This window comes from Alternaria dauci, chromosome 9 (assembly GCF_042100115.1).
Source record: "Alternaria dauci strain A2016 chromosome 9, whole genome shotgun sequence".
Taxonomy (NCBI): Eukaryota; Fungi; Ascomycota; class Dothideomycetes; order Pleosporales; family Pleosporaceae; genus Alternaria; species Alternaria dauci.
Window position 1 is genome coordinate 1,977,089 of NC_091280.1, and position 22,741 is coordinate 1,999,829.

General features: G+C 52.6%; 8 protein-coding genes across 8 annotated transcripts; 4 read left to right on the plus strand and 4 right to left on the minus strand.

Annotated features, from left to right (window-relative positions):
- Window positions 1–4,187: 4,187 nt before the first annotated feature.
- On the minus strand, window positions 4,188–6,550 carry ACET3X_009339 (uncharacterized protein). Its single transcript, XM_069455522.1, has 4 exons — window positions 6,091–6,550; window positions 5,249–5,665; window positions 4,840–5,200; window positions 4,188–4,788 (listed from the first exon to the last, which is right to left on the minus strand). The coding sequence occupies exons 1-4, from the start codon at window positions 6,320–6,322 to the stop codon at window positions 4,482–4,484; spliced, it is 1,317 nt and encodes a 438-aa protein (XP_069303416.1). The 5' UTR covers window positions 6,323–6,550; the 3' UTR covers window positions 4,188–4,481.
- Window positions 6,551–7,954: 1,404 nt separating this feature from the next.
- On the plus strand, window positions 7,955–8,363 carry ACET3X_009340 (uncharacterized protein; the record flags this gene model as incomplete). The annotated part of the gene is made up of 2 exons (XM_069455524.1): window positions 7,955–8,144; window positions 8,200–8,363. The coding sequence occupies 2 exons, from the start codon at window positions 7,955–7,957 to the stop codon at window positions 8,361–8,363; spliced, it is 354 nt and encodes a 117-aa protein (XP_069303417.1).
- Window positions 8,364–8,634: 271 nt separating this feature from the next.
- ACET3X_009341 (uncharacterized protein) lies at window positions 8,635–10,566 on the minus strand (the record flags this gene model as incomplete). The annotated part of the gene is made up of 3 exons (XM_069455525.1): window positions 10,343–10,566; window positions 9,875–10,293; window positions 8,635–9,823 (listed from the first exon to the last, which is right to left on the minus strand). The coding sequence occupies exons 1-3, from the start codon at window positions 10,535–10,537 to the stop codon at window positions 8,635–8,637; spliced, it is 1,803 nt and encodes a 600-aa protein (XP_069303418.1). The 5' UTR covers window positions 10,538–10,566.
- A 187-nt stretch (window positions 10,567–10,753) lies between these two features.
- On the minus strand, window positions 10,754–12,830 carry ACET3X_009342 (uncharacterized protein). Its single transcript, XM_069455526.1, has 4 exons — window positions 12,403–12,830; window positions 12,144–12,239; window positions 11,401–11,940; window positions 10,754–11,350 (listed from the first exon to the last, which is right to left on the minus strand). Exons 2-4 carry the CDS (start codon window positions 12,188–12,190, stop codon window positions 11,110–11,112), a joined length of 828 nt encoding a protein of 275 aa, XP_069303419.1. The 5' UTR covers window positions 12,191–12,239; window positions 12,403–12,830; the 3' UTR covers window positions 10,754–11,109.
- A 160-nt stretch (window positions 12,831–12,990) lies between these two features.
- Window positions 12,991–14,885, plus strand: ACET3X_009343 (uncharacterized protein). The gene is made up of 3 exons (XM_069455527.1): window positions 12,991–13,556; window positions 13,625–13,881; window positions 13,933–14,885. The coding sequence occupies exons 1-3, from the start codon at window positions 13,121–13,123 to the stop codon at window positions 14,704–14,706; spliced, it is 1,467 nt and encodes a 488-aa protein (XP_069303420.1). The 5' UTR covers window positions 12,991–13,120; the 3' UTR covers window positions 14,707–14,885.
- Window positions 14,886–15,158: 273 nt separating this feature from the next.
- Window positions 15,159–16,944, plus strand: ACET3X_009344 (uncharacterized protein; the record flags this gene model as incomplete). Its single annotated transcript, XM_069455528.1, has 2 exons — window positions 15,159–15,496; window positions 15,564–16,944. 2 exons carry the CDS (start codon window positions 15,159–15,161, stop codon window positions 16,942–16,944), a joined length of 1,719 nt encoding a protein of 572 aa, XP_069303421.1.
- Window positions 16,945–17,171: 227 nt separating this feature from the next.
- Window positions 17,172–17,819, minus strand: ACET3X_009345 (uncharacterized protein; the record flags this gene model as incomplete). The annotated part of the gene is made up of 2 exons (XM_069455529.1): window positions 17,172–17,694; window positions 17,746–17,819. The coding sequence occupies 2 exons, from the start codon at window positions 17,817–17,819 to the stop codon at window positions 17,172–17,174; spliced, it is 597 nt and encodes a 198-aa protein (XP_069303422.1).
- Window positions 17,820–18,226: 407 nt separating this feature from the next.
- On the plus strand, window positions 18,227–18,947 carry ACET3X_009346 (uncharacterized protein; the record flags this gene model as incomplete). The annotated part of the gene is made up of 3 exons (XM_069455530.1): window positions 18,227–18,273; window positions 18,325–18,394; window positions 18,450–18,947. 3 exons carry the CDS (start codon window positions 18,227–18,229, stop codon window positions 18,945–18,947), a joined length of 615 nt encoding a protein of 204 aa, XP_069303423.1.
- Window positions 18,948–22,741: the final 3,794 nt, after the last annotated feature.

Genomic DNA, 22,741 nt, shown 5'->3' on the forward strand with positions numbered 1-22,741 from the left:
CACTTATCGCTGTCGACGCCAAATCCATCGCTGATTTATTATGGGCGGGGCCGTGCCCGTCGTCATTGTTTTTTTGCTTCATAAAAAAGGCACATGCGCGGTGTGGCGCGCCCATGCTGTGGTGCTGCGACGGCAGATCCCCTTCCAGCGTGCAGCTGCGCAGGTCGTGCACTGCGGAAAGCAGCCCTCAGTTGCTTGCCTCTCTCTCTTGTCGCATTGCAAACACTGACAAGCGTCGCGTGCGTGTTGCGAAATCACTTTGGAAACAAACAAACCCACATCGCCAGCCCTGGCAGATTGATGCTTGCGCGGCATCATCCCGGCCAGCCCATGGAGATCCGCTTCGCCCACATGCACTCGGCGATCCGAAGCCTTCGCCTATCACGAAAACCTACTGCACCTCGCGTCTTGTGTCGAGAATGTGCCGGCCGTGGCTAGTCTGATGCAGCCCTTGATATGTACACGACGCTGCCACGCTGCCTCAACCACCTTTGCGCGTCTGGTTCACAATTCACTACCGTCAGCGCCAACCCCCAACCGGCATAGCACCAATCAAACTTACCGTCACTGCAGACTCCACGCGTCTGACGTCGACGTTCGCTACGCTGTCCCAGCCAAGACAGACTGTCCCAACGCTTATTCCACCGTCGAACTGGGGGCCGTGCAACCGCTGTCAATTCCCATCCTTGGCTGACTGCTCAACGGGCAGCCTGAAAATCTTCCAAAAGGGGCTGCCGCTGTCCGAGATACAGCTCCCGGTCAGATAGGGCCTTGTAGCAATTTCCACCTGGGCCGTTTGGTCCTTTCGGAAACTTGATTACGCCCGCTGCTTGCTGCTACAAGTTTAGTCCTCGCACAGCAATAGCTAGTGGGTCAACTGAGTAGCTTCGAGTCGGTCTTTTCAACCATACCTCACTGCGACCCAGCGGCAGTACCGCCCGAAGCCACTACTGTACAATACCAGCGACTAATCCACCGACTGGAAATGCGCGGCTCGACTGGCTTCCCGCACCCGAGCCGGTTTTAAACTGACAAAATCAGACCATAGCTAGAGTTGCCGACATGGTTTCGGGTACGTGTGCCAACACGACATGAGCAACACAGCGGTCACCGTGTCTGAGGTTGAGCAACCTATCAATCTGCAGCGCATCAATATTAGCTCTCGCTGTCGCCACATTCCAGTGCGCCACCAGCCGCGTCAATCGCACTCACTCATCAGCCTGTGAAATTGCTTGGTGCAGCAGATCCACGTCTTGCTCCTGGATAGGACATCTCGCCAAGACATGCGCGAATCACAGGCAATGATCACTGCTTCAAGCGGCTATTTTCTGTACCGACACAACTGCAATTCATATGCTTCAGACGCTCAACCTGCGCAGGCTTATCTGCAAGCGAAACCATCGCTCTTGCGCCGTCAACTCTCGATCCACTACAATCGAGATCTCGCTTCAGACGTGACCGCTCCTTCCTAGAGGCACTTACCTCTGACTTGACCACACGCAACTTCCTAACGACATTCAGTTGTAGTCGCAATTGCCGAGTCAATCCATCTAATTTCGTCACAAATGACATCAAAGCCATCTCACACCCGCTCCAGGTATTCCCAGCCAGCCCTTTTACTCAATTGGACGACGGAGCTGCTCCTACACTCGTTCTACCAAATATTGGGCAAAAAGCTGCAATGCGGCACCGTCGGCTCTGACAGCGGGAGCCAGCAGGCGGGGGTTGATTGTTCCATTTCGTCCGTAACATTGAAAAGCTTATTGTTCTAACCTAATCAAGCATTCGCGCCTTGTGCCTCCATCCCCGGCGCCTGGAGCAAGGGATCTCGTACTTCGTATCCTCCCGCCGTTCAAAGTTTTCTTGGGACGTGAGAAATCGCGCCGGACAAAGATCCATGCCGTCCATCCAACGGCCGCTGCGTCTGATGATATGCGGCGTGTCCACGGTGTCCACGGGGTACGGGGAACTTTTGACGTTTCAATCACCTCCACAGAAATCACGCACTCGCTAACACAACAGTCGAAACGCCACATGAATGCGATGGAAGGCATATGGGAAATGATAATTGCGATTTCCAAGCCCTGCCCTATAACGCAGAACCCTATCATATCCGGTGAGGAAACCAGTTTTGGACGGGACGTTCGCCCAAATCTCAAAATAGAACCGCATCCTTATCGCGCATCGTTCGTTGCTCTCTCTCATTCTCTGGAACATCACCTGCACAGAGGCGACAAAGTCTTGCCACATGCTCGCGAGTTGAGTCCATGTCTTATGATCGTCACTGCATCTATTGAAACACGACTCTGCATCCCTTTACCTCTTATCGAATCACAAATGTCCGCGGCTTCAGCCCTCCGACATTTCGTTACCCATGTCTCATTTCGACATCACTAACCGTTCCTGGCGTCCTCGCTCGTGCTCCTGAACGCCGCCCCGCCAAGCGAGTCACTTCGGTCTTGTTCCTGACATGTGGCGCCACTGCGGGCCGGTATTGTGCGCGGCTGCCGAACAAGGGACTGGGTCGCCGCCGTCGATCTTCACATCATGAATTTCCGCAACAGAGATATCGAAATAGCAACGTGGTGATCTTCGCCTAATGTTGCGCCCGACCTTACGGATTGTGGTCGCGATACGCAGCATGCATCTCTCAAACATTTGTCTCCCGCACACACACACCGCCCGCTAGCCTTGCTACCTTCTTGTTACCGGCTAAAGGGATACCAATAATCCCCCTTTGCTGGCTATGTTCTATGTAGGACAAACTCACCAATCGCCTTGTATAAAAAGGGTCCGCGGCTTTGGTCGCTTGCTCCGCAACCATATTCCAACGTCTATCTAATCGTAATGACTGGTTACATGCACGTACGGAGACGCCGCCAATGCTCGCACGAGATGCAGAAGCGAGATGAGCTTCTGCGACAGATCTTGCCTGTGAGAAGGACCAGTATATAGGGCCAGCAGGCATCCTGCCAACTTTTTGTTGCTGACCCAATGGCGCATACTTCTTTACATGTTACTGTGCTTATATCCGCAGTTGGTAGGTTATACGACGCCTATGATATAGGCAGCTCTAGTATACACCATGTGGAGGACGAGATTCAGGCAAGATGGCGAACAGGTTCTGGCTCTTCGTCCGAAGGCACCGGACGAAACGTTTGTAACGTGAGCTAATGTTTATTGGATGTGTGTCTTAACACTGTTGGATATGGAGAGACCTGACATGACCAGTGATCATGGAGACGGTTGCCACGTTACGTTCTTGTGTAAACATAGCCTCAGGATCACGATATGAATACATGACTTTACTCGGAATATCCTGGGGTCCATTACAAACATTCAGTTCAACCAGAGCGCGCAAGTATATTACTTCTATGGGTTTCAAGACTGCAGTTCCATGGTAAAGAACCATTGTTGGGTGGCAATAATCACGACATTCGGATAACATATTGCACTTGAAAAAACAGTCTGGTGATACCAGCTTGTTGGCCCAGGTCGCTACCGCTCCGGCATCAAGCCGTGTGTCGTCCCGCAAACACTGCTTGAACCCTTATCTTGTCAGTCCGTGTAGTTGCTCGCCAACAACTCAAGACGCGACTTGGTAGCAAACGGATAGAACAAACAAAAGAAGGGTCTAGTCTAGTTCCTACACATTGTTGTCTGCTGACTATGGGTCATGCTTGTCAGAGTCTCCAACAAATACGCGTCCCCGCTGCCCGTACCAACTCCTTATCTTTGACAATAAACAAGCAATAGCCTTTCTACGTCTTGAACAGTTTCTAAACCTAAGCACATGCAATATCTCAGTACAAAATACAGACACGTCCGGCCGCTGTACCGTGAACATGAACTTGTTGAACCAAAGCAAGCACAAAAGTCCCTATAATTAGATAGCAAGAGCTATGAACCATTATACCTAGCCTTGTTCTCTTTACTTCTCCCGCCCGTGGTAGCTCTTGAAACGAGATCTCCACCATTTGCTTTTACGATCCGCCGAGCCGAAGGCCATTGAGCCCAACCGAAACACCGCGCGTAAAGCAAAGAAAATCAAGGTACGCCAACACGTAACGAAGAAAGGCTAGAACTACTGTCGGTGAAGATCACGTTATCAATAACGGAGCACATGGTCTATTTCCCTCGTTGAGGAGGACACGTAAGCAAGCCACATGAGTACCATGAAAAAGAAGCGGTAAAGGTCATATAACTAGTGTTAGAACTAGATAACTGGCCTTGTTATAGACGGAAGATAGTATATCGATTTCTTTGTTTCCTCCCAGCGAGGCAATAGCTTCTCTGCTACCTCTGAGAACTAAATTACAGAACAAACTTTGAAGTCAAGAACCACCTGCGCCGTTGCTTTCATGATCGCTGCAAAGCGGTTCTGCTTCGATCAACGACACCTATCGAAGTTCAGTAGTGACTTTTTTTGTCCAAAAGAAAACCTTTCCTGTAACCATCCGTCACTTCATTCAAGTGACCACTTAGTTATCCATGTAGGTGCCGGAGTCGACACCGTTCTCTGGGAACTCTGGGAGCTCGACCTGGAAACGCTCCTCGATTGATTTGAGGACCGCCTCGTCATCGGGGCTGCTGACAAACGAGATGGAGAGACCCTTGGTTCCGAAACGACCGGCACGACCAACACGGTGAAGGTAGGCGTCAGCCTTGTCGGGCATGTCGTAGTTGATGGCGACGTTGATACGCTCGACATCAATACCACGACCGAAGATGTCAGTGGAGACACAGATACGAGTCTGGAACTCCTTGAACTCCTTGTAGCGCTTGATACTGTACACAAATTAGCATTGAACTAGCAAGCGGAAGCCGTCGAGTACATACCGCTCTTCTTGGCTGATTCCGGAGTGAACAGCAGTGCTGGGGAAGTTGCACTCGCGAAGAAGCTTGTCAAGCTCGGAGCAGCGAAGAGTCGAACGGACGAAGATGATGACCTGGTTGAATTCCAAGCTGTCGAGCAGGTCGTTGAGCTTGCGGTTCTTCTCCTTCTCGTCGAGCTTCATATAGTATTGCTGGAGACCGTGAAGTGTCAACTTCTTCTCGTCGTCGACGTAGATCTCGAGCGGGTTCTGCATGAACTTCTTGCAGACAATGCGGACCTCCTTGCTGAGCGTGGCTGAAAACATCATGACCTGCTTGTGCTGGGGAGTAGCACGGAAGATGGCCTGGACGTCGTTGCGCATGTCTATTGGGTGTTAGCAAGAGTCGGTCGGGATAGAGGACGTTTACTGACCGGGCTGGTCCAACATCTTGTCGCACTCGTCAAGGACGAAGTGCTTCAGGCTGGCAAGGCGGAGATGCCTGTCGCGTACAAGGGCGTTGATACGACCGGGGGTACCGACAATGATGTGAGGGTGAGTGTCCTTGTTGCCGAGGAGCTCGATATCCTTCTGGACGGGAGTTCCGCCGTAGAAAACACCGACCTTGACGTCTGGCAGGAACTTGGCGAAACGGTTGTACTCGTTGCGGATCTGGTAGGCCAACTCGCGAGTGTGGCACATGACCAGGATAGTGGCGACACCAGGCTCAGGCTTCTCGTCCATCTGCTGGAGAGTTGCGAGAACGAAGACGGCGGTCTTTCCGAGACCGGACTTGGCCTGGCAGAGGACATCGTTTCCTAGAATGGCCTGGGGAATGGTGACTTGCTGGACTGTAGGGCACACGTTATGTCAGAATGGTCTTTAAAGCGGTCGAAACGAAGCGTGGGAAGCGAAGCGTCCGTCCATCTTGAGCAGCCGAGGTATTCCATCTAGCGCGCGTGCCAGTCTGTCTGTCCTCCCCGTACGCTCACGGTGTGCCTCCTCTTGTACACCTGCACCATGCACTCCTCCTGGGAAACCAGTCCTTCGGGACCACGAAAGTGAGCCAATGGGCACCACTAGGCTTCTTGATGCATATACCGCTGCGCACGCCGTGATGCAGTGCGCGTCGACGCCCGTAGATAGCGGAAGGCACTGGGTCCCTCGCCACTTTGCTCGTATGTAGACAGACCAGGGCGCATTGTAGACAGAGCTCGTTTCGTAGATGGACAGACGCTTATAGGTGGATAAGGCTGAGGGGAATTATTAGACTAACCCTCGGAAGGATGTTCGAAGCCACAGTCCGTGATTGCTCGTACGAGCTCGTCCTTGAGCAAGAAGTCGCGGAAACCGGTTGAGTGGATGCCGACGTAGCTGCCCTTCTTGTCGCCGGCAGCGTCACCGGCGGTGAGGCCGCCCTTGCTTGCAGCTGCGCTGCCGTTGGCGGGCGCATCAGTCGTCTGGATCTCCTCGTCCGAGTAGTCAATGAGGTCTTCCTCGTGAGACATGATGGGTTATGCGTTGGGGTGAGAGTGCTGGTGTCGTGTAGAGTTGGCGGTTGCGCGTGTCGCAAGGAAGGCTGCGAAACAAAGTGGAGAGGTGAGAGTACCGGAGCGCGGTAATGTACTGAAAGCTACGAAGAGAAGAAATCAGCAAGTATTTCGCGAGTTCACAGTCACGCGAATTCGACGAGGTTGCTGAGGCGGTGGAGGTTCGTGGTGGGCGGTGGACAAGAGCGGTCGCTGGTCGCTGATGTCGAGGTAAAAAGCTCGGGCCGTCTTGCTGGGCGCTACACTAGGCCGCAAACGGACGGTACCGAATCACGAACCGTGTTTGCGAGCAGCACTTCCATGACCTTGTACTACCTCTCATTCTTCAACCGTGAAACCACGGGTTCGTACACAAGCATCCAACCATAGCACGGAAACCATCATGAGCAAAGTCAAAGCGCCCAAATCAAAGGGCATGCCTAACAAGCACCTGCACGCTCGTTCTACTTTTCTTTACCAAGCAGCCACATACCTGACTCTGCAAACGGCCGCCCAAGACAAGTTGGTCATTGATGTCGCACAAGACAAAGAAAGTCTTGCTCACGATGCGCCTGCGGCCCAGCGACACTCACCGCTCGCACTCGAGCTTGGATCAGACCTGCAGCAAGTATCGCGAAAAGGTCAGCTACGGCTCGCTGTCGACTTGAAACGCTCCATGTGCAAAAGCTGCAACACCGTTCTCATTCCTGGGCGGACTGTCAAACAGGCAGTCGAAAATCCGAGTAAAGGTGGCAAGAAGCCTTGGGCAGATGTTCTCGTCGTTACTTGCCTCATCTGCGGCGGCAAGAAGCGGTTTCCGGTAGGCGCAACCAAACAATTGAAGAAGTCTAAAAGGACGACCAATTCTACGACCCCGTTGTCGAAATCCGCTTCCGAAGATGGCCGACACTCAGACACTACCACTACCTTTGTCACGGGCACTGACTGAACCAACTTTATGGGGTGATCCACACCTCTCATTCGCTGCATGAATGCCCGAATCACGTGTTCGGACTTGTTGGAAGTTCTTTAGGTCATTTCCATGCTCCATTTACCAACAGAGAAGTCATGGATTGCATTGCGAAAGACCATGGATAACGCTACAAACATCGTGAAACTTCTCTTGTCACTTCCAGAGCCATGACTGCGCCACATACAGCCCAATTTTGGCACAACTGGAGATGCGGTATTTGAAGCCTGTAGCTTGCATCTTGGTGCATAGCTTGCGCAGGCTTCTCCATTCGCGAATGAAGATGAGTTATGAGACCTCATGGGAGGCATGGAGATGCTAGCAATAAAGCTCAGTAAGCGACCAGTTATCGCCATCAAGTTGTACTGTTTGCACCTGGATGAGTACTAGAGGAATGATTGTATGAACAACGAGCTGTATACTTTGTAAGTCAAAAGCACCATACTTAAGCCTATCTTCCACTTTCTTGTTTGTCTCTCTCAAAGTTCATGTGTTCATCACTCATCGCTCATCGCTCATATCTTACAGGTTGCATATAAAGGCGTTCGCAGGTCTCTAGAACTCTATCTCGACCTTCAAACCTCCCATCTAGTGATCGGAAACCTTCTCGTTACACCCACAACCCCCATTCAGATCTCAACATGGTCTTCGGAAAACCCTGGCATGACTTCGGCTTCGAGTTCCCACCCGACTTTGACTTCCACGATGCATACCACACCGACGAGCGATTCCGCAACATTGTGAACAAGATAGCCTCAATGGGTATCTGCACTCTCTTGCCCACACTCCTGCTTGCCCCCATCGGATTCGGTATGGCAGGTGTGACCGCAGGTATATTACAGTACGGCCTCTTGTATTCCGCTCTTCGTGTTAACAAGTTGCCCAGGATCAGCTGCCGTGGCCTGGCAGTCGATAATTGGAAACGTGCCAGCAGGAAGTTTGTTCTCTTTCTTGCAGAGCGCTGGAGCTGGTGGTCAGGCATTGGGATACTTGCAAACCATGTGCCAGGTACATGCTAGTGGCTGCATCACTATTTTCAGCAGCAGGTAGCATGGGTGCGATGGGTGGAAAGTCTGGAGTGTTCGCCTGCACTGTCGATGGTGTTTGTTCGAAGATCTAGGTCGAAACTCCTCAGGGAAAGACCAGATACTCCTATGCTTCTTTTCTGATGAGACGATTCTCCAAGATCAAAGTAGAGACTGGAGCCAATACTGAATAGTTCCCCTATGCAATGCATACAATCCACTCTTAATGTCGAACGATGTGTCTTATGATTATGTATATACTATCTCCGTTTAAGCACATCTTACACTACCACCACCTATAAACCCAACACCCCCCTCAGCCCCCTCACCTTACCCCTCAAATCCCCATAACCCAACCAAACAATGCCCTGGGCCATCTTCCACGCCTTCTCCCCAGCACCCTCTCCCCTCAACGGAATATCCATTGGCGGCGGAATCCCCGTCTTGATCCCTGCCCATGCCCAACGATCCCTCGTAATACTCTTCATATTGCAAAGACTCCGCAGTCCCTCTTTGCCAGCAAACCTCCCATATCCACTGCCCTTTGTACCGCCAAACGGCATCTGAACCATGTAGTACACAGCAAAGTCATTGACAGCGACCATGCCGGCTTGTAGAGATCGAACAACGAGCTCGAGGTCGCGGGTCGAGGTGCCAAAGACGGAGGAGCCCAGGGCGTAGGTGGTGCTGTTGGCAATGGAGATGGCGTCTGCGACGGATTCGGCGCGCATGAGGAGGAAGACGGGGGCGAAGAGTTCGGTTTGTGCAATCGCCATGGAGGGTGTGACGTCGGCGATGAAGGTCGGGGTGAAGTAGTGGCCTTGAGGATAGTCGGGGTGGGAGTAGCGTTTTCCACCTGCGAGGAGGCGGGCGCCGTTGTTGACAGCGTCTTGGATGAGGCTTTCGAGTTTGGAGTAACCTGCATCGGATATGGATGCGCCAATGTCGATGGGGGTGTCTGCAGAGCCGTTGAGTATGGATCCTGGGCGGAGCGCGCGGATCTTGGGTGTGAGGTACTCGATGAATCGGTCGTAGACTTTGGGTAGGGCGATGACGCGTTCGATGCCGATGCAGTTCTGGCCTGCAGACTGGAAGGTACCACGCATGAGGATACTGGCTACGCGCTTGAAGTCGCTGTTTGAGAGGTCGTCCAAGACTATAGCTGGGTCCTTGCCGCCTAGCTCCACGCAAACTGGCGTCAATGCCTTTGCCGCTGAAGCGCAGACATGGTGCGCTACTGGTCGCGATCCGATGAAAGTTATGTGTGATATTGAGGGATGTGAGGTGAGGTGGTCCGCAACGTCGGGCCAACAGACGACGGATTGGACGATGTCGGGCGAGTGGCCGCATGCTTCGAGGGCGCGGGTAGCAATCGAGGCGAAGTACGACGAGGACCAGGCGGTCGCCTCAGAGCCTTTGACGATGATGGCGTTGCCGGCGAAGATGGAGGCGATTACGGGGCTTATGAGGTTGTGGAAGGGGTAGCTGTTGGGATGTTAGACGCATCCATCAGTTACAGCAACGCCTGACACTTACTTCCAGCTCACGCAAGCTGCAACAACACCCAGCGGCTCGTATACGACCTCGTTCCACTTGTACATCATGAGGAAGTTGGTGTCTCTCCTCTCAGACTTCAGGCTCTTCTCTCCATGCTTGATCGTCCACCTCAGCTTCTCGACCGTCACCAGAATCTCGCCCAGCGCTGCGTCCACCATAGTCTTGCCTGAATCCAGGCATGCCACCTTTGCAATCTCCTCTTGGTTCTCGAGGATGAACTTGAGCATAGTGCGCAGCACCTTGCGGCGCTGGACGAAGCTTGTCTGAGCCCATTGTGCCTGCGCGGCTTTGGCTTTGGCGATTGCGCGGTCGATACCGTCGGCCGTAGAGGGGTTGATGCGCCCAAGAGCTTCACCGGTCGCAGGGGCGTAGCATTGGATCAAGGATGAGCCTGATACCTGCTCCAAGTCAGCTGTCGTCTCTGAAACGAGCACGGCGTATACAAACCTTCAACTGAGGCTTCTCGAGCACCGGGCCCTTCCATCCTTTCTTGGTTTGCTCAGGCGTGTCAATAGCATACTTGACAGGCTCCTCGGGATCCGCGCGGCAAGTAAACCAAATAAGAGAGAGGGCAGCTACCCAGAGCGTGCCGTAGAAGACGACAGCAAAGTCGTTGTCAGCACGTGCAGTGATGCGGTCCATATTGGCTGACGGCGGGCTGACGGCCAGATCTCGCGTGTCCAACAAAGTCGCATCCTGGCCCTGGACCCTGAATGGCGCTACAACGCTAAGACGCGTGGTCATCTGAAACTTAGTTTCCTACTCAGAGCGACCAAGGCAGGCAAACTTCACCGAGCGAATCACTTTTCCGCATCATTTCACTCTATCTTAAACTAGATCCGGACAGACATGTCCGAGCGAATTAATAAATCTTCCTCCTTACGCTCTTGGGCAATTTGGAACAAGTGTTGATCGCAGCGGAAAGAGGCCCGTAGCCACTCAGCGCACTCTTGTCCGGTGGGTAGTCGTCCGTAAGCTTCTACGATGGATGCACCAGTCGCGTCCTGGTCTACACCGGATGCGGAGAGCTGCTGCGCTGTAGCTGTTCCCCATATCAACCACATATCCTCTTGTAGATCACCAAATGTTTCACTAGTGCTATTCATCGTACATGTCTGATCTTCTGTGTCATTCATCCTTCGTTGATACCGTTCACTATCCGTACAAGTCGTCTCTCTTCCGCTGCCCTCGACGAACCAAGCCCCTGAGCGCGCTCATCGTGCGTTGTTCTTGGGCGCCTCAATTGGCGGGCCGTCAGGTGTGGTGTAGCACCTGGTCATACCACCGTCGATAACGAAGTCGGTACCGTTGACGAAGCTGCTCTCGTCGCTGGCGAGGAAGACGACACCCTGGGCCTGCTCGATGGCCTCGCCGAAGCGGCCAGTGGGGAAGTGAACTTCACGACGGTGACGCTTAGCTTGGTCATCACCAAGCCAGTCCTGCAAGAGTGGTGTGCTGCTGCTGTCAGTAGTCCGTACTAGCGTCTCGTTCATGGAGGAACGTACTTCAGCGGTGCCGGGCACAGCGCATTGAATCTGAAACCCTCACGTGCGTGGACCATGGCCAACTCCCGTGTCATGGCTAGTACGGCACCCTTGCTGGCTGTGTATGCAAGCTGTGGTGTTGCGCTACCCACCAATGCGACGACACTTGCAGTGTTGATAACACTCGTCTTCTTCTTGCCGTGCTTCCTGAAGCTGTTGACTGCGTGCTTGCAGCCGAACCATACGCCCTTGACGTTAATGGCTTGTGTCAGATCCCAGATCTTCTCGGGTGTGTTGACAGCATCGTCATCATCGGCGTGCATTATACCGGCATTGTTGAACAGGACATCCAGACCACCCCATGAGTCCACGTGCTCGACCATGGCCTTTACATCGGCCTCCTTGGAAACATCGGTAATCTTGGTCTCGACCTTTTTGGCCTCTGGGACTACCTCTTTCACCTTGGCCAAGGCCTTCTCCAGCGCCGGGCCGGAGATATCGCAAAGGAGAACATTGGCGCCTTCACGAGCAAAGAGGATGGCGGTCTCGAGACCGATGCCGCTGAATGTCGTTAGTGGGTCGTCGGGTGCCAGAGCATGAATTTGGGGATGGTCTTGATTCCCAGATCAATGAACATGAAAGATGGCGTTGAAGCCTTCGAAGGAACAGGGATACATGAAAGAGTACTGTATGAGATGGCGATAGAAAATGTGTTGTGGATAGCAACAGAAATGTGCCGTGGTACGTGCGGGATCGGTGCTTACCCAGCGCCTCCGGTGATGATGCAGTTCTTGCCTTCAAGACGGCCCATGTTGAATGTTTGGTCTGGTTATTGTGCTGGTACAGGTGCAGTAAAGGTGCTGTAATGGGGTCAATGGATATCGAGTGCGAGGCAAAGTTTTGTGGAAGCTGTGAAATATGACTAATATTTACTAGAGAAAGCGTCACGAGAACAGCGCGCCGCTCTGTGAATGGGGAAGGTTTGCCAAACGTGCCAACGGCCTGAACAATCTCCACACTTACCTGTGAATCGGACTTTTCAGCGCGGGCTGGCGTATGAGGCGCGTGTCGGGGTCCAGAGTGCGAAGAGAGGAAGATGATGAACGGGTAGTCTCGGACAGCCAAGGTAGTCATTCAGACAATCCAGGGTCCCGAAATCGGCCCATTGCATTTGATAGGATGGACCATGATAAGGGCTATCGCGTTGGCAGTTGTCATGTTTGAACGCCTTGCAAAGGAGCGGTGGGCGATTGCACGATAGCAGCCTCGCTTCCACAGCCAGCGTGCACGATGTAGGCCCCAAACGCCTGGCATGCAGAGAGACAGTGCAGGGCTGACTACCCCGCCATGATGGATGACGTATGGGCCTCCAGGAGTTGTCTTCTCGATATCGGCGGATCATCACAGTTGTCGCATAGGGGTATATTTTGGTCGCATTGGGAAAGACAGAGGGTGTCGCGTACGAGAGATAACGCGCGTGTGACTATGCAATATATAGCCTGTACGCGCATGCAGGACGCAGGCTATGATGTCGTTGGATGCATCTGTCGCAGCCCGCATTCCGATTGCCCCTCATTGGCCCACCTAAGCTCTATCGCACCCGACCGTCAACAGCCACTAAGCTCGATATCTGCCTCAGCCCTGATTGCGCCGCCATACTCGTCCCTCTGCACGACACTCGTTCGCCTGTAATCGTAATCTTCAACAGCGTACGGCCCTCCCACAGCCCTCATTCACCACCATGGCCACCGAATTCGATGCCTCTACGCTGACGGCCGAACAACTGCCCGAACTGCTGAAAAATGACATCGCGGTCAAAGTCGCGGGCATCGATGTCGATGGCGTGTTGCGTGGAAAGCTCATGGCCAAGAAGAAGTTTCTCGGCATAGCCAACGAGGGCTTCGGCTTCTGCAGCGTCATCTTCGGATGGGACATGCATGACCAGACCTACTTCAAGGAACTGGCCATCTCAAACAAGGAGAACGGGTACCGCGACCTGCTCGCCATACCAGACCTGACCTCGTTCAGGAGGATACCTTGGGAGGACAACATACCCTTCTTCCTCATCAGCTTCCACGACCCAGACACCAAAGAGACCATTAGCGCATGTCCAAGAAGCCTGTTGAAACGTGCTGTCGATAAGCTGAAGGAGAATGGATATGGTGCCATGGCTGGAGGTGAGTCCCTTGCCAACACAAGAGCGGGTGCTGCGCGTCGTAAATGAAGCTGATTTGTGATTGTGTAGCCGAGTACGAGTTCTACCAATTCCGCGCTCCCCAGAGCCACGATGGCTCAGAGAAAAACACGTCGAGCACCGCCGTCTTCTTGCGCGAGAACCCTGTAAACTCGCTTCCAAGTCTTACCGAGGGCATGTTCGGATACAGCATCACGCGACCCGTCCACAACCAAGAATACTACTACGGCATCTTCAACACATGCGCCCAGTTCGGCTGTGGAATTGAAGGATGGCATACAGAATCTGGGCCGGGTGTCTTTGAAGCGGTAGGCATATCAGACTAGTTGGAACGCCCAAGCTCGACTGACACAATGCAGGCTCTCGAATTTGGTGAAATCCAGGCAATGGCGGACAAAGCCTCGCTGTTCAAGCTGGTCGTCAAGTCTCTCGGTTCCAAATTCGGCATAACACCGTGCTTCATGGCTAAGCCCCGCGAGGGTCTCCCTGGAAACAGTGGGCACATGCATGTCTCCATCGTGGACAAAGAGGGCAAGAATCTGTTCTACCGAGGTGAAGAGGACAAGAACGCGCCATACTCAGACATTCGCTACCTGTCAGACCTTGGCCGACATTTCCTAGCAGGATTGATCGACGGTCTCCCAGATATCATGCCTATCCTAGCACCAAACGTCAACAGCTACAAACGGTTGGTAGAAAACTTCTGGGCACCCGTCACCGTATCCTGGGGTCTTGAGCACCGCGCTGCTTCCATCCGTCTTATCTCTCCCCCTACCTCATCCGGCAAGGCCACACGCTTCGAGGTCCGTGTACCAGGCGCAGACACAAACCCACACTTTGTTCTTGCTGCAATTCTAGCCCTGGGCTGGCGAGGTATCGAGAAGAAGATGGAGATTGGCATACCACCCCTGGGCAAGGGCGAAGACGTTGGTGGAGAGGCAGACAAGGGTGAACGACTGGCGAAGAGCTTGAAAGAAGCGACCGAGCGATTCATGAGGAAAGAGAGCGTCGCAAGGGAAGTTTTCGGCGACCAGTTTGTGGATCACTTTGGTGGAACTAGACAGCATGAGATCAGGCTATGGGATGAGGCTGTGACAGACTGGGAAGTCAGAAGATATATCGAAACGGTATAACCGTTTTACATGATTTACAGTTGAAAGACGGAAGAGGTGGGATCCATGGCATGGTGACCTACTGTTAGCATTAAGAGACTAAATTCCCTTCCGCGGTAGGCGTTTCCTTGAAAAAGCCGTTTCCAAGAGTTGTGTTCAGTAATAGCCTCGGATGCCTAGTCACACAGGGGAATATAACCGATAAATATTTCCGGTTGCGTCACTAGCAGCAACTTGAATTCACACTACGATGCAGCTACTTGATCCTTCCAAGCTTCACTAGAACACACAAAGTTACCTTTCGGCGGCCACTGTGCCGAAGACTCAAAGTCTGGGGTAGATCGTCGCTCACGATGCGGAGGTACTTGTTTGCGGATACAGTCATCCGTCTGGGCGTGCAATCAAACAAGCAAGTATTTAAATAAATGTGACGATGGACCTCGTACGTGCGTCTGGATCATACAGAAACCAAGATGAAGGCAGTGGGTTTCGTAGCAGCATGCTTCGTCGCGCAGGCAAGTGCTGCAGCAACAAAGCACATCAATGCCGCACTATCTCCAAGTACGTTCAACAAAGCCCTCATACTCGGCAACTCGACTCTTTTCACTTACAATTGCTATTCAGATGCCCAAGATCTCTTCGACTGGTCCATGCACGTCCAAGATAACCGCTACGATGCATCCTACAACTTTATTCAATACTCCGACAAAGGACCATGGTCTGTTCGCTTCACCGCGTGGTATGTAGCTGGATTGCTACATCGGAACCAAGGAGACGACTTGAAGCATGCAGAAGCCGCCATCAGGAACATGTACGTAGAGTATAAACGTGTGCAGGGAGAAGAAGAGCAAAAAGAGAGGCTAACGATGCAATTGCAGACTGGCTTGTCAAATGGTAGACGATTTCAACGCTCCATGGTACGGAACATACAAACTATCCCCGGACCAGCCCGATCCAACTCCAGATTCTGGCTTGTACCCGCCGAAGATATACACGACGTATGATCCCAACTGGCGCGACTTCATCGGCACCCAACTCATCCAAATCCTCTCTGAATTCCCACACTTGCTCTCCGCCCCACTCATCACTTCGATCGAGGATAGCCTCGAAATCGCGGCTGTGGGTAGTATGCGGAGAAATGGATCTTACCCTACTGAAGACGATAACCTCACGATTGGGTACACGAATCCGGCTATGATGCGCGCTCTGCTCTGCGAGTACATTGGTATGCGGAGGCAGAATAGCACGTTCATTTCCTTTGCCGAAGACCAGGGAAGACAGATCTTGGAGCTTTTCCGAAGAGAAGGGGCCGAGACTTTGAGCGAATATAATGCACCAACGTATTACGGTATCGATGTGTGGGCCCTAGGAGCGCAGATAAAATATGGGGCTATCAACTCTAGTATGACGGCGACTGCTCGCTATATCTTGCCTAGGATGATGGCTGATTTGGCGGATCATTATAATGGGTACTTGGGTAATGTAGTGGGCCCGTATGATAGGGCTTATACGAGGGATATTACGCAGCACTCTTCGGTATTGTCGTTGGTTCTGTGGGGGCTCTGGGGAAGAGACAGGACAACGCAGCCGAAAAAGATGGAGGGTGATTTGCTGTACGATGTTGCCCAGGGGGCCGCTATGGCACTTGTCCTTGACGAGGTTAAGCCACTACTACCTGAGGGTGTGGAAGAGACGTTTACGACAAGGGACTTTTTGGGAGAGCCGAGATGGCTGAATCGAACGGTTTACGACGATCTTGATGGAGGTCCGGCGAGGATTGCGACGAGTTGGATTAGCAAAGAGTTGATGATTGGTGGACAGCAACTGGATGAGGACGAAAACAGAGGGGATCAATTCGTTCCTGCGCTCGTTCACTGGGCGGGAGACAAGGAGCATAAGCCTTATCCGCTTAACACTTTCTTCGCCCTCTATCCATCCGCATCGTCGATCCACGCCGTCGCCTCGCCGAACCACCTATCGGTCAGCTACCCTAATCGCACGCAAGACGGAAGCGACATCTTCACGTTTGCGCTGTCGAACGTGCCGCCTAGTTGGACATTGGGGACTGGGAGACGGATAACGGGCTTTGAGGATCTGCCGTGCGTAGAGATTGCGGTTGAGGCTGATGGGCTGGTGAAGCAGAACGTGACGTATGGCACGGCGCTGAGGAACCATTTGTTTTACAACATTTCGTATGTGGTTCCTGAGGATTTCGAGGGCGTGCCAAAGGTGGAATTGGAGATCAAGTATACCTGCTAGCTCCCGGATATATAGAAGGGCTCTTCTGTCAAAGAGACTCTTGGTTTTAATCCAACGTATCGATACCAGGCTTTGTTCGGGTCTTAAGCTGTGGGAAGAATGTTCGTGGTATTAAGCTTGTAATCGAAGACACATTTCGCCAGTGGGCTCCGTTATGCACCTTGGCCGTTGGTATAGCCTGCCTCGTCCGTGTAATGTCGCGAGATGCTGGTGCTACAGCCCAGCCATCATACCTCTTCCATCGGATCCTTCTCATGCTGCCCAAACAACTCTTCAACCAACCCAACAAACTCAGCCATGGCATCTTGTTCTCCCTCTTTTCCCTGCCCATCTCTTATCCCTTTCAACTCGGCCATCGCATCCTTATCCCCCTTCTTCTGAGTCCACCTCTCTTGTGTCTCTTCTGACCTATTCCAACCACCTCTTCCTCCTCTACCTCGTCCCCGTGTACCCCGGCCTCGGAAAGCGTTCCGTTCCAGCATGCGCCGCCGCCTCTCATCTTCAGGATCTGGTTTTATGGTCTTAGCGTAGACGCGTTGGAGGGAAGCTAGTAACACCGGATGAGTCTTGAGTAGTGTTTGGAATTTCGGATTTGTGGCCAGCACGGAAAAATCGGTGCGCTGCTTGAGATAGCGTGGTATCGGGGCGGGCGGCGGTGGTTGTGGAAGAGTCGGTTCTGCTGGTTTCGGTGTGACGTCCGTAGTGTCGGAATGCGTTGTTTTGTGTGTCTTGAAACATGAGAGTGAGCAGCTATTCGCAATTAGAATTGTCCATGTTGAGAGGCTACGGATGGTGTCGTACTATGGGATCGCGCAAGTCGGGCACTTGTACTTCTTAGGCTCTGCGTTGCAGACGCCGCAGAAGACTTCAGCCATCGTTTCTTTACACGTGAGTGTCGCGGCTGTCTAATGTGTAGTGAAAAGAAGGATTTTGGCAGTAAATATGTTTGCGTTGAGAGTGTCGAAGATGACGTTCGCGTCCGGGTGGTGACTTTTGCGCTCCAAGACGCGTTCCCAATCGGGCTAAATCCCGCGGCCAACTTCGGGGTCCATTGCTCATCACTCCACCGAGGTTTCATCAATTGGAACATTGACTCTGGCAACACACCATGTCTGTCGCATCGCCACTCCGACAATTACCTTCACGGTCACTAGGCTCCTGGACTTGCCTGGCATGCTCTCGCTCCATCGCTAGGATACCGCGCGCTCGCAGCCCGGCCTTTACCGCACAGAGATGGTTGAATACCACGAAACCTGCGCGGCAGCATGGTACCGTGCCAAGAATGGACCAGATGCATGCGCAATATAAGATGAAGAACCGGACGGTCATGTATGTGCATATCTTCGTCAGATAAGAGCTCAACTGCTGACCGTCGTTCAGGAACTATGTCTTCAGTGTAATAATAGGCTTTACAGCGCTAAGCTATGGCTCAGTGCCGTTTTACAAGATGGTGCGGCATTAGATCATTGTCTCGCCTACAACCCTCAATCTAACACGCTTCCTAGATTTGCCAGGAGACTGGATGGGGAGGCCAGCCTATAAAGTCGGCAGCCCATGGCGGCGACCAGTCCGTCGATCCCTCCGAACGTCTTAAGCCCGTGGAACACCATCCACGCATCCGAATAACGTTCAACGGCTCCGTGTCCGACGTCCTGCCCTGGAAATTCGTTCCACAGCAACGAGAAGTCCGAGTCCTGCCTGGCGAAACCGCACTCGCTTTCTATACTGCGACCAACAAGTCGCCAGAAGACATTATTGGTGTAGCCACCTACTCCGTCACACCTGGGCAGGTCGCCCCATATTTTAGCAAGATCCAGTGTTTCTGCTTCGAGGAACAGAGGCTGAACGCCGGGGAAACGGTGGATATGCCGGTCTTCTTCTATATTGATCCCGAGTTTACAAAGGATCCCAGTATGAAGGGCATTGAGACGGTCACGTTGAGTTATACGTTCTTCAAGGCGAAGTACGATAAGGATGGTCATTTGACGCCCGTCCCTATGTGAGGAGAAGTTGACGCATGTACGATATGTGTATACAGTGCGTGCAGAACAGCCATACCACTACCGAAGGATGGTGCAAAAGCTGATACATCGAGCGATAAGCCCCTTAACCTCAACTATGCACTAAGTCAAGTCAAGTGTGACTACAATGATCATTCGAACCGCCCACGAGAATGTCGTCGTGTGAAGCAGCATTGATCCTCACAATGCGCCACAACACACAAAAGCGACCAGGCTAGCCCGACTGTTAGATGTTCACACATTGACTCAAACTTCCCCGCCTTGTTGTTTGAATTACCTAGTGCGACTTTCTTTCTAGAGACTAGTCTTTTACTCTGTCACTATGGCCACATCAGCAGAAGAGGAGCAGCTTCGAGAAAACTACTACATCTGCTGCCGCAGAGAAGGCTACACCATTAGCGAAGCCTCAGAACACAGCCTCACATACATCAGAAAAATCCACAACGCAAGCAAGTCTTTAGCCAATACAGCATATTTAGAGGAAGCATTTCAACACAGTAAATCACGACCTCGGTACTTCTCAAATCCTTCGCCGTATGAGGATGATTTGTATAGGCATATCGAAGATTTATTGGACTCAATGGATAGAAATAGACGCGGGATTTCTGAGACGAAGATAGACGGCTCCCCCAGCTTCTTTGCGGATATGCGGGAGCAGCATGGGCAGAATTGGAGTAAGCCGGGTCTTCGCGCTCCAGAATATATCCCTTCTCCCTTTGACTCACGTAACAACGGCCCGAAATCCACCATGCGATCTTGGAAATACACCGAAAGCCATGATAGGGCTGCTCGACCTCGTACTGATCCACTCCGTGAGTCTCACTACACTACGAAAATTCGTAAGCCCTACTACACCACCGAAGATCGTCAGCCAACTTCAGCCTACGATACGCATACTGCCGACCCTGGGCACTCTTCTCGCTCTGGTGCTGGTCCTTCTGACTCCCCCCGGTCCCGGGTACCTCCCTCGCACTCTGACACCCGACCGTCATCACCCGAACGCCCTGTCCCACCACGACCAGAAGGCAGCGAACCAACCAGAGATCTATACATCGTCCTTGGTGTCACCCGAAATGCCACGGCAGCTGAGATCAGAAAAGCGCATCGTGCTCTAAGTCTGAGGTGGCATCCTGATCGCTGTACTGAGCTGGACGCAAAGGAAGCTACTGAGAAGATGGCCGAGATTAATCAGGCGAACGATGTATTGTGTGATGAAGGGAGGAGAAGGTTCTATGATAAGTGGGGTGTGTTGCCTAATGAGCGGTAGAAGAGCATTGAGCAGGTCGATTAGAAAGCAAATTTGGTATAGTGTTTAACTTTTTCGATATAACGGTGATTCATTGTTCTCTGTAAGAAGTTGCCGAAAACCTATGTTCCTTCCTCCGACCCCAGAACCTTAAGGTGCGTCCCTAAGTGAGGAGACACACTATGTCGCGAGACAGGTTGGCAATTCGGAGCTTCGGCGCCTCCCATTTGCGGGCTTGTAAAGCTGCTATCAGTCTACTATAATTGTAAGGCTGTTGCTCTTCAAGCACATTAGCGCCCGATATGGATTGCTGCTATGTCGGCTGTGATATCGATCGTTTCGTTGCCGTCGTTAATCAGCTCGATAGCGATACCCCCCTGTCTATCAGTGACCTTAGGGACCACTGAAGCGCTCGGTGGATTGTGCGGAGAGCGCGACGTAGGAAGATCGACTTCCCAGGCTCGTGAGATCGCTCCGATGTGAGAGCGAGCATGCCGGCAGCCCCGTAGTGCGAAGCAGGAGATCTTAGGGAACGAGCCCGAGCTGGCGGGATACGCTAACATCGCTTAGCATGCATGAGCCTGCATTAGCGTTCTCATCGCCTGCTGTAACTTATCGTAAAGAATACAGCGCTATGCCAGTCGCGTATGCCTCTTAAAATAGATGCGGCGCATGCTGCTGGCTTTCTGGAAGCATCTACGGCCACGCGCGTACACAGCGGTTGTGCATAAGGCTGCTCTGTTCCCTGTTTGGAGTTTGTCTGGACGTTCCCCGTCCTTCTTTTCCCATCGCGAACAAGTCCGCCACGATGGACAAGGCCAGCCGTGCTCTAGCGCAACCCGTTCCTCCTAGCTTATCCGACTCATACCGTGCTCGTGCAGATCGTAGCGGAGTCCCTCATACGACCCTCCACCATCGCGCGCGGGGTCGTCGCTCGATCGAAGAAAAGGCCCAAAGCCAACAGTACCTCGCTCCGTACGAGGAGGACGCTCTCGTCCGTTTTCTCCTACAGTTGTCTGATCTAGGCCAGCCTGTGCGCATCAAGTACATACGCTTCCTAGCTTTCTGCGTCACCCGCCAGCGATCCGAAGCCGACCATCCGCTGAAGCCGCCTGGCAAGAACTGGACTCGGGGTTTTGAGAAACGCCATCCAGAGACACAAGCGAGAAGAGTCAAGGCGCTGGACTGGAGCCGTCACGAGAAGAACACTTACTGGAAGATAACACACTGGTTTGAAGTGATCGGAAGGGTGCTAAAAGACCCAGCTATCTCTAAGGAGAATGTATACAACATGGACGAGACTGGCGTCATGCTATCTATGCTAGGTACGGTCAAAGTCTTGGTAGGTAAGGATGACATGCGAGACTATAGAGGTGCACGTGTCAAACGCACATTAGTCACCGCGATCGAGTGCATCAGTGGTGATGGTAGGTATCTAGATCCTATGGTTATCTGGCCAGCTGCCACGCACCGGAGCAACTGGACCACCTTCCCCACCCCTGGGTGGCAGTACGCGTGCTCCGACACTGGGTACACAGACTCTTACATTAGCCTGCAATGGCTTCAGCGTATATTTGACCCTGTGACTAAGGAGCGAGCTAGAGGTAAGCCGCGAGTGCTGATCTGCGATGGCTTTAGAACGCATGAGACGCTGGAAGTGCTGGAGTTTTGCTTTGCGAACAATATCCTCCTTTGCTGTCTCCCCTCTTACACTTCTTACAAGTTGCAGCCTTGCGACGTCGCAGTGTTTTCTCCTCTTAAGGCAGCCTATCGCGAGTAAGTCGAGCGCCTAGAGCGGGGAGGCGTAAACACTATTGGTAAAGAGCACTTTACTTCCCTCTATAGCCCTGTAAGGGAGAAGGCCTTTACTTCTAAGAATATTATAGCTGGCTTTGCTGCAAGTGGTCTGTTTCCGTTCAACCCAGATAGGGTGCTTAGGAGCATGCCAAAACCTCTCGCTGATCTGATGATCCCGAAAGCTGACGAGGTGAATGTTGAGGCTTGCTGTGAGAACGAAGTTCCACAAACACCTGTCACACTGGTGTTAGCAGAGGGCCTTGCGTCGCTTCGAAATCTGATTATTGAGCAGGATGCTAGTGCTCTCGACGAGACAAGCAAACGAAACCTGCAGAGACACCTGTATAAGTTAGCTAAAGCCGCGCAGCTGTCTCTCGCAGAAGGGGCCCTCTATAAAAAACACATTCGGTTCTTGCTGACAGTTAATAGCGAAGCTAAGGTGCGACGGTCGACTACGTCGCTAGTGCTAGGTAAAGCTAAGGTGATGGGCTACGAGGAGCTTGTGGAAGCACGAGAGAAGCGTGCTGAGAAAGACGCTGCTTAGAAGGCGAAAGGTAAAGGGAGGCGAGGCAGAAAGCGTAAGAGTGCTGCGGTAGAGCATGATACAGCGGAGCTAAAGACGAAGGCGAGGCGGGTGACCGAAGAGCCGGAACCAGCGGTAACGCTAGCAACAACGTCGACTATTGTAGCTGTGGTGGGGATTGAGACTGCACCTGCCCTATGGAGGGCCCCA

Excerpts from the sequence above, each read along its gene's own strand:
- ACET3X_009342 (XM_069455526.1), bottom strand. The coding sequence starts at position 12,190 with ATGGGCCGTCTTGAAGGCAAGAACTGCATCATCACCGGAGGCGCTGG. Across the intron at positions 11,941-12,143 it reads ATCATCACCGGAGGCGCTGG|CGGCATCGGTCTCGAGACCG; the intron begins GTAAGCACCGAT and ends AACGACATTCAG. Across the intron at positions 11,351-11,400 it reads CTGTGCCCGGCACCGCTGAA|CACACCACTCTTGCAGGACT; the intron begins GTACGTTCCTCC and ends TGACAGCAGCAG.
- ACET3X_009339 (XM_069455522.1), bottom strand. The coding sequence starts at position 6,322 with ATGTCTCACGAGGAAGACCTCATTGACTACTCGGACGAGGAGATCCAG. Across the intron at positions 5,666-6,090 it reads CTTCGAACATCCTTCCGAGG|TCCAGCAAGTCACCATTCCC; the intron begins GTTAGTCTAATA and ends TGTGCCCTACAG. Across the intron at positions 5,201-5,248 it reads CAAGATGTTGGACCAGCCCG|ACATGCGCAACGACGTCCAG; the intron begins GTCAGTAAACGT and ends AACACCCAATAG.
- ACET3X_009343 (XM_069455527.1), top strand. The coding sequence starts at position 13,121 with ATGGCCACCGAATTCGATGCCTCTACGCTGACGGCCGAACAACTGCCC. Across the intron at positions 13,557-13,624 it reads ATATGGTGCCATGGCTGGAG|CCGAGTACGAGTTCTACCAA; the intron begins GTGAGTCCCTTG and ends GTGATTGTGTAG. Across the intron at positions 13,882-13,932 it reads GGCCGGGTGTCTTTGAAGCG|GCTCTCGAATTTGGTGAAAT; the intron begins GTAGGCATATCA and ends GACACAATGCAG.